Raw genomic sequence first — 13,337 nt, 5'->3', positions numbered from 1 at the left:
CCTCTGTCTGAAAATCAGATTCTGCAACACCTTCTAAATTTGATTCGCGAATTTCAATTAGATCTACATCTATCATTACTCCACATGGATCTCATAGAGTAGGAATGTTATATTCCTCAGTTTGAACCGCATTATAAACTTCCTCTTGTTGATATGCTGTATCCTTCCAGTGTTCCTCGATTTTTCTTCGTGCTTTGGTTTTACGTACAGCCCACCAATCAGCTTTGTCACATTTCAAACTAGGATATGATGCATAATATACTTGAATTGCTTGTTGTGCCAACACAAATGGTTCATATTTCTTATACCTTTTCTTGTGATTTATTTCAACCAAATTAAACTTCGTATGTACCTTCATTCCTTTGACGGGGTCGAACCACATGCACTTAAATAACACAACCTGCATTAATGGTCCGGGGTACTCTATGTCGATGATTTCATCGAACAAGCCATAAAAGTCATCTTTTGAACTACCATAATTGGATGACCGAACACACACACCACTATTCATTGTGGCTTTTTCCATTCCATATTCTCGAGTGTGAAAATTGTACCCGTTTATGAAATATGCTGGCCAACTTCGTATACTTGACTGTGGACCCCATGACAGATAATATAGTAATCCTTGCTCTTCAACTTGATCATGATTACTGTGAACCTAAGATTACACACGCAAAGTCAATAATATTTATTTAAATGATGTATAAAATATTAATAACTTGGTTTTGGTCTATAGGCAACTTACATATGTTTTGAACCATGCTGCAAATTGTTCATCGCACAAACGGTTGAACTCATTTGGTGGTAGTCCATACATTGAATTTTGAAAAATCCTATTAACAATTTACATTTCAATATTAGTAAATATTTGACACGCAATACATATATTTGCAAAAATATACACTTACTGGAAGTATGGCTCCACTTCTGGACAGTTCAGTAAAATATAGGTATGGGCTGCCTGCCGTTCTTCGCCTGTTAAGCAACGAAACTGACATGCGCCGCTTGGTCGACCGAGATAATTGAAAATAGAGAATGATTTGCAATTGGGATCGATGGGACCCTCATCATTTCTTCCTGCTCTCCGCCTCTTGCACTGCACGTGCGGCTCAAAATAGTATGATGCAAATGTTGTCACTTCTTCCACAATATATGCATTACAAATTGAAGCTTCAACACATGCCTTATTCTTCACTTTTTTCTTCAAATGATATAAGAACCTTGTTGCAATAGAAAGAAGTTTATCAGAACATAATATATAATAAAGTATTTTGAATTTTATTTTGAAAAAAATTTTACCTCTCAAATGGATACATCCATCTAAATTGGACAGGACCTGCAACTTTAGCCTCATAAGGCAAGTGAACTAGGAGATGCTCCATTGAATCAAAAAACGATGGAGGAAATATCCTTTCTAAATTGCAAAGAATAATTGGAATGTCTCTCTCCAGTTTCTCCATGTGTGATGCTTTTAACACTGTTGAGCAAATATCATGGAAGAAATTACTTAACTCTGTAATGGCGCCCCATACAAAGTTTGGTAGAAGTTCCTTCAAAGCTATTGGAATTAGTCTTTCCATAAATATGTGACAATCATGACTCTTTAATCCTGTCAACTTGCATTCGTTCAAATCAACACATCTCCCGATGTTCGAAGCATATCCATCAGGAAACCGCACAGATTTTAACCATTGACAAACGACTCGTCTCTACTCCTTATCCAATGTATAAACTGCTTTTGGTTTTGGTCCTCTGCTGCTTGCATCCACATCTAATGTTGGCCGATCACAAATATCTCTCATATCTTTTCTTGCATTCAAGTTGTCTTTTGTTTTTCCCGTGACATCCATCACAGTATTTATGACATTGTTGAAAACATTCTTTTCAATGTGCATAACGTCAAGATTATGATGAATAAGATGAGCTTTCCAATATGGTAGATCCCAAAATATACTGCGTTTAGTCCACTTATGTGCACTTCCGTACGCAATAGTTGTGCCATGAGGGTTTTCAACAACAGTTGGAAAGTCCTGCACTCGCTCCCATATTTGATCACCAGTCAACCTCAATGGTGGAGGAGTTCTTTCAATCCTATTCTTGATGAACTCTTTTTTATTCCTTCTGAATGTATGATTCATCGGCAAAAATTGTCTGTGACAGTCAAAATAGCAAGGCTTCTTACCATGTCTTAATCTGAATGACTTCGATCTCTCCAAACATATCGGACATCCTAAGATCCCAGCTGTACTCCATCCAGATAACATTCCATAAGCTGGAAAGTCATTTATCGTCCAAAGAAGAGCAGTCTTCATTACAAATGTTTGATTAGTAGAAACATCATACGTAACAACACCTTCATTCCATAGCCGTTGTAACTCTTCAATCAATGGTTGCATATAAACATCTATCAACTTTTTCAGATTTTGCGGCCCGGTCACGATCAATGTCAAAAACATATAAGGTGTCTTCATGCACATACCGGGTGGAAGATTGTACGGAGTTAAGATAACTGGCCAACATGAATAACTTTTCCCTGATTTTCCAAATGGGGCAAATCCATCGATCAGAGACCTAACCTAATATTTCGAGGCTCTATCGCAAATTCGGGGTATGTTCTATCAAAATGTTTCCATGCCTCTGCATCTGAAGGATGACACATTAGACCCTCTTCTGTTTCATGATTTGCATGCCAAGTCATGTGTTCAGCAGTGGCTTGAGACGCATAAAGCCTTTGTAATATGGGGATTAAGGACAGATAAAACATTTGCTTGCATGGTCTACGCTTCTGATTACGACCTTGCCTCCTGTTCCTGTTAATCTTGTACCAAGGTTGGCTACAGAATTTGCAAGATTCTGCATTTTCATCATCTCTCCAATATAACATACAACCCCTACTACATACATCAATCTTTTCAACTGGAAGACCTAAGTTATCCACTAACTTCTTCATATCGTAAAAATCACTTGGCATTATGTTATCAGGAGGCATTGCTTCTCGCATTACTTCAACAAAAGAGTTAAAGCAATTCTCAGACACATTATGCTCTGCCTTGATATTTAACAATCTTGCTGTCGCTGATAACTGAGTATGATTGTCACAACCTGCCCATAAAGGTTCATCTGCTGCTTTCAACACTTCCCAGAACTGATTAGATGGAAACGTTTCATTACACACATTCTCATCAAAACCTGTTACTCCTATCTCTTCAAATTATTCAAGTCTTGGAGTAAAACTAGTACTTGCATAGTTTGGATCTGAATTATGACCAGCTGCATCAATCACCATCCCCTGGTATGGGTTCATTTGGTCATAATAGCTACATTCTTCCCTAACTGAAAATTGGTCACTTATTCGATAGCCTTCATCAGATATAAATGGTTCACCATGACAAGTCCAATTATAGTAGTTCGGAGTAAACCCAAATCTACAAAGATGTTCTCTAACTGTATCACATACATGAAATTTACCATTACTGTACTTTCTACACTGACACCTTCACTTATTTCCATCCATCAACTCATATTTACTACTAGCAAAGTCCAAAAATAGTTCCAACCCAGTACGAAACTCATCGGTCAATCCTCGACGTCCAGGTAAGTTCTTATTATACATCCAAGCCCTGTCTCTTTGCATTGTCTATATAAAAATAACAAAATCTCGTAAAATATTAATACCAAAAAATTTTCGATATTAAAACCATAAAATTCTAAAAATTAAAATTTTGTTTTTGCCTAAACAATTATTTTGAAATTGAAAAAATTAAAACAATTGACTTACCCAAGTATTTGACTGAAATCTTTGTAGTACAACGTGCTCAATTTGATGAGAATTGCAACGTTCACTTCATCCGCGAGACTTTCAAACGAATACGTACCTACAAAAAAAAATTGACTTCAGATTTTATTTTTTTATAATAATTTTTTCCCCAATTTTTTTTAATAATTTCTTTTTTGAATTTTTTTCCCAAATTTTTTTTCCTTCATTTTTTTCTCCGATCGCCGGTCCGGCGACCGGCCGGTGAGGAACTCGCCGGCCATGGCCAGATCTGGACCTCGCCGGCCAGATCTGGACCTCGCAGCGAGGTCCAGCGGCCGCCGCTCGACCTCGCCGCGAGGTCCAGCGGCGACCATGGCCGCTCGACCTCGCCGCGAGGTCCAGCGGCGACCATGGCCGCTTGACCTCGGCGCCCGTAGCGGCCATGGCCGCCGCTCGACCTCGGCGCCCAGATCTAGGCGGCGAGGTCGAGCGGCCATGGCCGCAGCTCGACCCGCGGCGGCCATGGTCGCTCGACCTCGCCGCCCGATCCGGGCACCGAGGTCGAGTGGCCATGGCCACCGCTCGACCACGCCGCGAGGTCCAAGTGGCGGCCATGGCGAGGCCCAAGCTCGACCTCGCCGCGAGGTCCAGATCCGGCCGGCGAGGTCCAGATCTGGCCATGGCCGCCGCTGGACCTCGCGGCGAGGTCCAGCGCCGGGCCCCATGGCGAGGCCGCTCGGCCTCGCCCAGATCTGGGCGAGGTCCAGCGGCCCCGCCCATGGCCGGCGAGTCTCGCCGGTCGCCGGTTGCCGGACCGGCGACTGGCGACGAAGTCAGAAAAAAAAAAAGAGAAAAAAAAAACTCAATAAAATAACAAAAATTTGAAAATAGTTTTGCCCAAATTAATCACACCACTTACCGGTAGAAAAGGTTCACCGAGATAGATTTTTGCGCGTGCGGAGAGATTTATCGAGAGGAAGGGATAACAGCGAATAGGGAGAGGAAGGGAAAACAACTAATAGGGATAAGAGGAATTAGCAGAGAGAGAGAAATTGGGTCTACAAGTAGAGGAGAATTAGCGACGAATAACAATTCGTCGCTAATTCCGTCGCAAAATAACCATGAATTTTTGTTCGTGGTAAATTTCATCGCAAATTAGCGATGACATTTATTTTTCGTCGCAAATTAGAAACGGAAAAACATTCGTCGGCAATTTCGTCGCAAATTAGCCACGAATTTTTTTTCGTGACAAATTCCGTCGCAAATTAGCCACGAATTTTTTTCGTGGCAAAATCCGTCGCAAATTTTCCACGAATTTTTTTTCGTGGTAAATTTCGTCGCAAATCTGCGACGATTTTTTTTCCGTGGCAGATTCCGTCGCAAATTAGCCACGAATTTTTTTTCGTCGCAAAATTCGTTGGAAATTTGCGATGAATTATTTTTTGTGGCTAATTTACGACGGAAAATATATTCGTCGCAAATTGCGTCGCAATTAGCCACGAAAAATAATTTGTCGCAAATTTCCGTGGCTAAATCCTTGTTTTTTTGTAGTGTAATCAGGGGGGCTCTCATAATTCCCAGAGCAAAATTTTCAGAGAGAGCACGAAAGACACGCGTGAGAGAGAGCAAAGAGCAAGAGAGAGTTGGTTGCACACGTGTCTACCTCACCGTCGTGCCGCCTTACGACCGCGGCGCACCACCACCTTCCTTGCGGCCAGACCTTCGGCAGCGAAAGGTCTGCCCCTCACCCTGTGCTGCTTCCTCCGCTGATCAACTGAGCCAGTCCACGAGGATCGCTACTGCCCCTGCTACTGCTACTTTCTTCGACGACGCTGCCACAAGTGCCCCGACTTCCTGCTATTGTCCGCACAAGGAGCTGCTTCTTTTCGTGAGGGCCTGCGCTTCCACATCCACGTGACATCATCAGAAGAGTCCAAGCGGTGGTCAAGGTGTTTCAGTGAAAGTTTGAGTAGCTGAAGACAATCTGAAGTAAAAATATCCAACAAAGAAAGAAGAGAGGAAAGATCCCATGTTGGGGAGTATCACGAGGACTTTCATCCGCAAATTTTCATTGACGCTCGTTAAGTGATTTCTCCTCTCGACGAAGCTTGTCCTCTCGATCTTCCAGGCGTTCTTGACATGCCCGAAACCTTGCTGCGACGATCCCCAGACCACGAACTGAACCACCACCGAGAGCAACACCCGCTGGTCTTTCCTTGACTGAGAGGCCATTACCGAGCATCAGTGGCCGTTCTTGCTCCATCGCTGCCGCCTCTCACCATCAGCCACCGCAATCCGAGCTGCCCCTGAGCCGCCGTCGGTCACCGTCCCGATCCGCAAGCCCGAGTTCAATCCGAATTCAAATTTGGAATTATCCGCCAATTAGGTAAGATTATCCGAATATTTCTTTTAAATATTTAATTTCCTAGTTTTCGGGTGTTTGAATATTTCGTGAATATTTTGGTGGATAGCTAGATATCTTAGGGTAATTTTGTGATATCCGCAATATTCAAAAAATACCCAAAATTAGGAATCATTCCTAATTTGGCAACGTATCTGGACGACTATCCGACCTTATCCCTAAGGTACGATACGCGGCGATACGGAAAATCGTTATCTTATCCATAATCATTTGGATATGATAATAGATTTTATTTGCTTTCCAAATTTGAACAATCAGCTTTCCGTCGATATCTATAACCCTATAGATATGACCGTTAGTTTGATTTCTTTGCCTAATTTGAATATGATAAGAAGAATCTTGCGGATTGCGTGGATTGTTTGAATGTGGTTGTTATCTTCGTTTAACTGTTTTCCTTTTAAATAAAGAAAATCAAAAAAATATGTTAGTTAGGATTTAAATTAGAAATTTTGCATGTTTAGGGAATCTTAAATATATCCAAAAGAATAAGACAATTATTTGATTTAAATTGGGATTTAGGGTAGCATATTTCCTAGTTTAAATTATAGATTGTTTTAATCTTAGTGGATTATTTAAGATGTTTAATAATTTCGAATTTTAATAAAAATCCCAAAAAAAGAATCACTTTAGGATAGATCAAATCATTTTCTCTAGGATAGATTGCATGTTAATTTGAGTAATTTTTAATTCCGAATTTCATTTGAAAATACCAAAAATAAATCATTTGTCTGTCATTAGAATTAGGTCACGTCCTTGCATGACATATAGTTTGCATGTTAGGCTGCATTAATCGCATGTTAATTTTTACACGTCATTACATATAGATTAGTTTTCATTTAAATAAGTGAAAATCCTAAAAAATATTGAGTGAACTGCTTGTTAATTAGAAATTATATTAGGATTGTTGATGTGATTTTTTAGCTAACAATGCAGATGCTTACGTTGCTTCGAGGTAAGTAATTCTCCCAATCTTGCAATTTATTTAATGTTTTGATTATTGGGTGTTACTTTGGTGGTTTGCGCACCCGCATGATCACCTCACATGCTAGTGACTAAATTAAAATGGATCCAGACTACATGCATAAACATTTTTTGAAAAGAAAAGGTACCGAAAGGGCGTTAGACTAGATCTAGCGTAACCAAGTCCCCGAGCTTAGAATCTCTGGTTCGTAGGAATAAAACATATCTCCCTATGTTTTATTTAGGTTTCTAATCGACCTACCACAAATAGATTAGTGGCGACTCCAAGCATAAAAACATTTGCATGTTAAAAACTTAAACCCTAAGTTGCGAATTGGTAGGGCTTGGGAGGGCCCGAGTTAGGTTTAGTCCTAATAATCCATTAGCCTGAGAAAATTTAGGTCGCGACCCTCCCCCCGGAAATGTAACCTCGGGGAACTGTTGGTGGCATTAGTCTGTTTTCCCTCTGTTGACTGAACCTTTGAATTTGTTGATGTAGGTGGCTGTTGCAGTCGATTTTAAAGATCAAGCAGGAGAGCAGCAAACAATTGACTTGCCGTATGATAATGCTCTTGTTTCGTTTGGTCTAACTTTTCCGATGCCCATTTTTTGTGGAAAGGTGACATTTCAGATTCAGTGTGTACTTGAGCTGAACCAAGAACTGCAAGGTTGTGGCTTCTGTGACATCTCTTATTACTTTGACTTGCCGTATGCTTTTATTACATGTAACATGTCATCATGTTCTAGTTTAGGTACCAATCATTCTTGACAACATAGGTTTGCACATATGGATTAGATTCACTTAGACTGGAATTGAGCTAAATGCAGAAGTTTTAAGGTTGTTGTTTTTGAGACATCTTTGTTGAAGTCTCTGAATCATTACAAAACTTTATTTCGTTGCTGTTTATAGTGATGTTTTCCTGTACATTCACTCGATAAATGTAAAGTCGAGTTTTTTCTTTTTCCTTTTGTCTGAGTAAGTATTATTACCGACATCTCATGGCTTTTGTTCTTGTGATAGTCATGGTTGAAGCAGTAGCAACTGCAGCAGCTTCTGCAATAGCAGTTGAAGCATACAAGGAAGGGCGTAGCATTTTCGCTACATCAGTAAAACAAAAGAGTATGCTGACAAATTTGAGGTTAATTTTAAGGAGTTGACCAAACAAGCACAAACGCTTTCTAAAAGACAGAAAATTGTAGAGACAGAAATAAAGGAAAAAAAGATGAAGAGTGAGGAATGTGAAGGTTGGATTGGCAAGGTCGAGGTGGCTGAAGAAGAAGTGCTCCAATTGGACAGCAAGTACAAGAAAGAAATCAAGCATGCTTGGAGATTCCCTCGGTTCTGGTCACGTGCAAACCTGAGCAAGCATATGGCCAAAAAGCATGAGGAATTACAAGACCTGATAAAAGAAGGAAAGCTCGATAATGGGTTGGTAGCTGAAAGACCCCCGGAGCCCGTGATAGTCATAGATGCCCCTAGGACCGAGGATAAGCCTTCACTACACGAGACCGTTGAAGAAATATTGGGTTTTCTGAGAGAGAGAAACGTCAAAAGGATCGGACTCTGGGGAATGGTTGGCATTGGGAAAACCACAGTCATGCAGAATTTGAATAATAATGAAGAGGTTAAGAAAATGTTTGATATTGTCATTTGGGTATCAGTGTCGAAGGCGGGGAGCATTGAGAAGGTGCAAGATGCAATCACACGACGTTTGAAGCTAAAAGTGGAGGGCGGAGTCAACGCAGTTGAGACTGCTCAACTTATATCAAATGAGTTGGGAGGCATGAGGTACTTACTTCTCCTTGATGAAGTTTGGGATCCTCTCGATCTGCATGAGATAGGTATTCCTAATAATGACAAGGACAGCAGGGTGGTAATTGCCAGTAGATTCTTCGAGTCATGCCGTAAAATGAATGCCGATGAGCTTGTCCATAAGAAGCGTTTATCCAATTCTGATGCATATAAAATGTTCGAAGAAAAAGTCGGTCGAAGTATCATAAATCCAAACATCGTACCAATAGCAAGACTCATGGTTAGAGAGTGTTCTGGTTTGCCACTATTGATCGATAAAGTGGCTAGGACTTTCAGGAATAAGAAGAACATTCACCTCTGGAGAGATGGATTGAGAAGCTTGCGAAGATGGTCCAGTATCCAAAGTGACGGCCTAGATGAAGTGCTCGAGTTTCTACAATTCTGTTACGAGGATTTAGATGAGAAGGATAAAAAGGATTGCTTTCTTTATGGAGCATTATTTCCTGAAGAGTGCGACATATTTGTGGACTATCTGATGGAATGTTGGAAGGCAGAGGGATTTCTTCAGAACATGGATGAGTTTAGAGATGCACGCGGTAGAGGGCATAAGATATTGGAGGATCTAATTAATGCATCTTTGTTTGAAGAAGGTGCGATGAAGGAACATGTCCGAATGAACAAAGTAATTCGTAATATGGCGCTTAAAATCTCATCACGAGGCCTTGACCATAAGTTCTTGGCAAGAACATGCGAGGGGCTAAAGGAGGCCCCAAAGGAAAAAGAATGGGCTTGTGCAAGTCGAATTTCTTTGATGGATAATGACTTGCACAGTCTACCAGCAACACCAAATTGCATAAATCTTTCGACTCTACTCCTGCAAAGAAATTACAATTTGATGTTGATCCCAGATAACTTCTTCTTCTCTATGCAAAGACTCCGAGTCTTGGACTTGCACAGAAGTGCGATCGCATCCCTTCCACCTTCTTTGTCTTGCTTGACTGGTCTTAGGGCACTCTACTTGAATTCATGCACGCTTTTAACAGAACTGCCTTCAAGCTTAGGGGCACTGGTGCATCTAGAGGTACTAGACATCCGACGCACCGGAATCATCTCTTTACCTATTCAAGTTAGATGTTTAACACAGATGAGATGTTTACGGATGTCATTGTCAAATTTCGGCACCAGAAGCATAATATCCGAGGTGATTTCAAGCCTTTCATTATTGGAAGAACTCATCATCGATGTAGACCCAAACACTTCGTGGTCTGATCAGGTCGCAAGGACTATCATGGAGGAGGTTTCTATCTTGACACGGTTGACTTTGCTAACATTTTCCTTTCCTAAGGTGGAGTGCCTCGAAATCTTCATCAGATCAAGCCGTGTGTGGAAGAATGTGCACTTCACATTCCAATTTTCAGTCGGCATTTGCAATTCGGTCAAGCATCATATTCTTGATTATTTTGAATATCAATCGTGCAAGTTAGTCATGGCCACGGGCCGGTTTTGGCCCGGAACCGGCCCCGAACAGGCCCGGTCAACGGGCCTGCGATTCGGAACCGGAACCGGTCCGTGGCCTACGGTTCCGGTTCCGGTTCCAAATTATTTTAAAAATAATAATGAAATTTAAAAAAAAAATTCATTATGTAATTTTTTTTTATAAAACAATTTGAACTCTAATTGCCATGCATTGTAAGTGCATTTGATATCTAATTACAATGCTTGGCTTGGGTGTATTGAATTCTAATTATAAGGCTTGGTTTGGGTTTTATACACAATGATTCTAACGCATCTTCATTCCCATTCGATGTGAGACTCTCGGCTTGCCTTGAACACCTTCAATGTGAGACTCTTGGCTTGTCTTCATGCAAATGCCAAGAGTCCCACATCGAATGGGAATGAAGAGACCATCAAAGGGGTTGTGTATAAAACCCAAGCCAAGCCATGAGCATGTGAAGTTGTATGCCTTTTGTGGCTACGATCCTTTGCTAGTTAAGAGCAAAAGGTTCCATTGGATCGCCTAGAACCGGACCAGGCCAATGGTCTGATTCCCGGTTCTATGATTTGCCGGTCTGGTTCATAGTTCTAATTTATTTCATAATTTTATAATTCATTATTTTTTTATTTCATAATTTATTTTTAAAATTTTTAAATTACGAACTGGAACTGGCCGGTTCCGAACCAGAACCAGAACCGCTAGGGGCGGTTCCGGTTCACACATGGCCACGAACCGGAACCGCCGGTTATCATGAAATACTAGCTTTTTCAGTCTTGGAAGTGTTCTTGGGTCCAAAGAAGTATTCTCGGATTCAATGACGATCTCCTCAATTTCGTAGCACTCTTCGACACTCAAATGCTGAAGTTCGGCTAATTGCTCAATCAAACCATTTGAGAAGATCTTCTTCAGCTTAGGGCAATTGTACAAGGTTAAACTGGTCATCCAACCTAAGCTTCCCAAGGGCACAGGACCATTCCAAATGCAATGCAAACTTGGGACATTCTTTATAACCATTCTCTCTAGCCGTTGGAATGTAGGATGTGGTGCTACGTTGCCGTCTATAATGCATATGATATCCTCACATCCCTCCACCGAACAAGCTCTAAGATTACCCATGTTCTTAGTGCCGAAATCTGATAAGCTCGATATATTCCTGTGATCAATCAATTCAAATACATTGGTCTCAGTGAGTACTTCTGAGATCGAAACCGGCCCATGACTAGTGCAGGTTCTTGAAGTACGCAAACCATGAAGCCGTACATCCTGTGATCTCAGAAGTACTCACTGAGACCAATGTATTTGAATTGATTGATCACAGGAATATATCGAGCTTATCAGATTTCGGCACTAAGAACATGGGTAATCTTAGAGCTTGTTCGGTGGAGGGATGTGAGGATATCATATGCATTATAGACGGCAACGTAGCACCACATCCTACATTCCAACGGCTAGAGAGAATGGTTATAAAGAATGTCCCAAGTTTGCATTGCATTTGGAATGGTCCTGTGCCCCTGGGAAGCTTAGGTTGGATGACCAGTTTAACCTTGTACAATTGCCCTAAGCTGAAGAAGATCTTCTCAAATGGTTTGATTGAGCAATTAGCCGAACTTCAGCATTTGAGTGTCGAAGAGTGCTACGAAATTGAGGAGATCGTCATTGAATCCGAGAATACTTCTTTGGACCCAAGAACACTTCCAAGACTGAAAAAGCTAGTACTTCATGATCTTCCGAAATTGAGGAGCATTGCGCCGGATGACTCATTGATTTGGTCTTCTCTAGAGAGAGTGGAGATAGCTTCATGTGGATCCTTGTTGAAACTTCCCTTTTGTGGGGAAAATGCTATCAATCTAAGATATATTGGTGCCGAGGAATCATGGTGGCCTACATTGGTGTGGCAAGACGAGGCCACCAAACAAAGGTTAAGGTCTTTGTGCAACTTTCACTCCGTAACACTTTGCTTTTTATTCATCTTGTTTGTTGTGATTGGAAAAAAGACCGGAGATCATGTATCAAGCCAGACTTTCTCTTTAAAATTTATTTGCATGTAAAATCTATGGCTATTGGTCGTGGTATCACTGGTATGAGGTGATGAAAATAATAATAAGGACAATTCTAGTTTTGTTTTTCTATGATCAGTCCACTTGGTAGCAATATTAAGCTTCTTTAGTATTGACATACAGGAGTTGGTTCTCCTCAGGAAATAGTGAATTGGATGTAGTTTCTTCTCAATATCATGCGAGTTGTATATATTGCCCGTTCGTCTACACGGCTACAATCTTTAATACAAAATGTAAAAGTGACTTTTGAGCATTTGATAGGTTTTATTAGGATGAGGGATGAAGAATTGTGCAGGGCATACATATTATGTGAATTGAGGTCATAATAGTTTGCCCAACATCTTAATTATGTCCATGTTGCTGCCTGCCCCTTTTCTCTTCCTTCTGTTCTTTATTTCTAGTGTACTACATTATTTTGAGTTTAAAGGTACCAATTATGTTCCTTCCATTCTTTTTTGCACTTTGTGGGTTAATGTCATATTTTATTGAAACTACAGTGAATCATTAGAGTTAATCTGCTTTTATTTTATTCATCACAATCTAATATATGTCTCTTGAATTTATTAAAGTACAGTTCATATACTTATAATTTTATGTTGTCTATTTACAATTTCCTCTTTAATTTTTTTGTCTTAATTTTTTTCTCTCATCTTAATAATTATGATCACATCCTACATTGAAAAGTCTACAGACTCATCGATTTATGATGAGATAATGTCGTTTCTTTTCTTAAATTTCATATCATATCCCGAAAGTTAGATGCCTGTTAGATGCTGGAGAGAAATTGAGCGCTCCTCAACTTGATGAACGAACCAAACCCAAAACGAACGGGATTCGCAGTGTCACCGATATAGTAAACTCGCCGTCTCCTCATGGAATAGCGAATTAAATAT

General features: G+C 40.5%; 1 protein-coding gene across 1 annotated transcript; it reads left to right on the top strand.

The window, feature by feature from the left end:
• Window positions 1–8,138: 8,138 nt before the first annotated feature.
• LOC130136870 (probable disease resistance protein At4g27220) lies at window positions 8,139–12,844 on the top strand. The gene is given in 3 exon segments (XM_056307420.1): window positions 8,139–8,235; window positions 8,238–10,371; window positions 11,616–12,844. Coding segments are annotated over 3 exon segments (3,051 nt in total). The 3' UTR covers window positions 12,436–12,844.
• Window positions 12,845–13,337: the final 493 nt, after the last annotated feature.

Source organism: Syzygium oleosum, unplaced genomic scaffold, assembly GCF_021117445.2.
Source record: "Syzygium oleosum isolate NSW1041296 unplaced genomic scaffold, Sole_v2.1 Sole_v2.53, whole genome shotgun sequence".
In the NCBI taxonomy this organism is placed as follows: domain Eukaryota; kingdom Viridiplantae; phylum Streptophyta; class Magnoliopsida; order Myrtales; family Myrtaceae; genus Syzygium; species Syzygium oleosum.
This window is presented reverse-complemented; position numbering and strand designations above follow the sequence as displayed.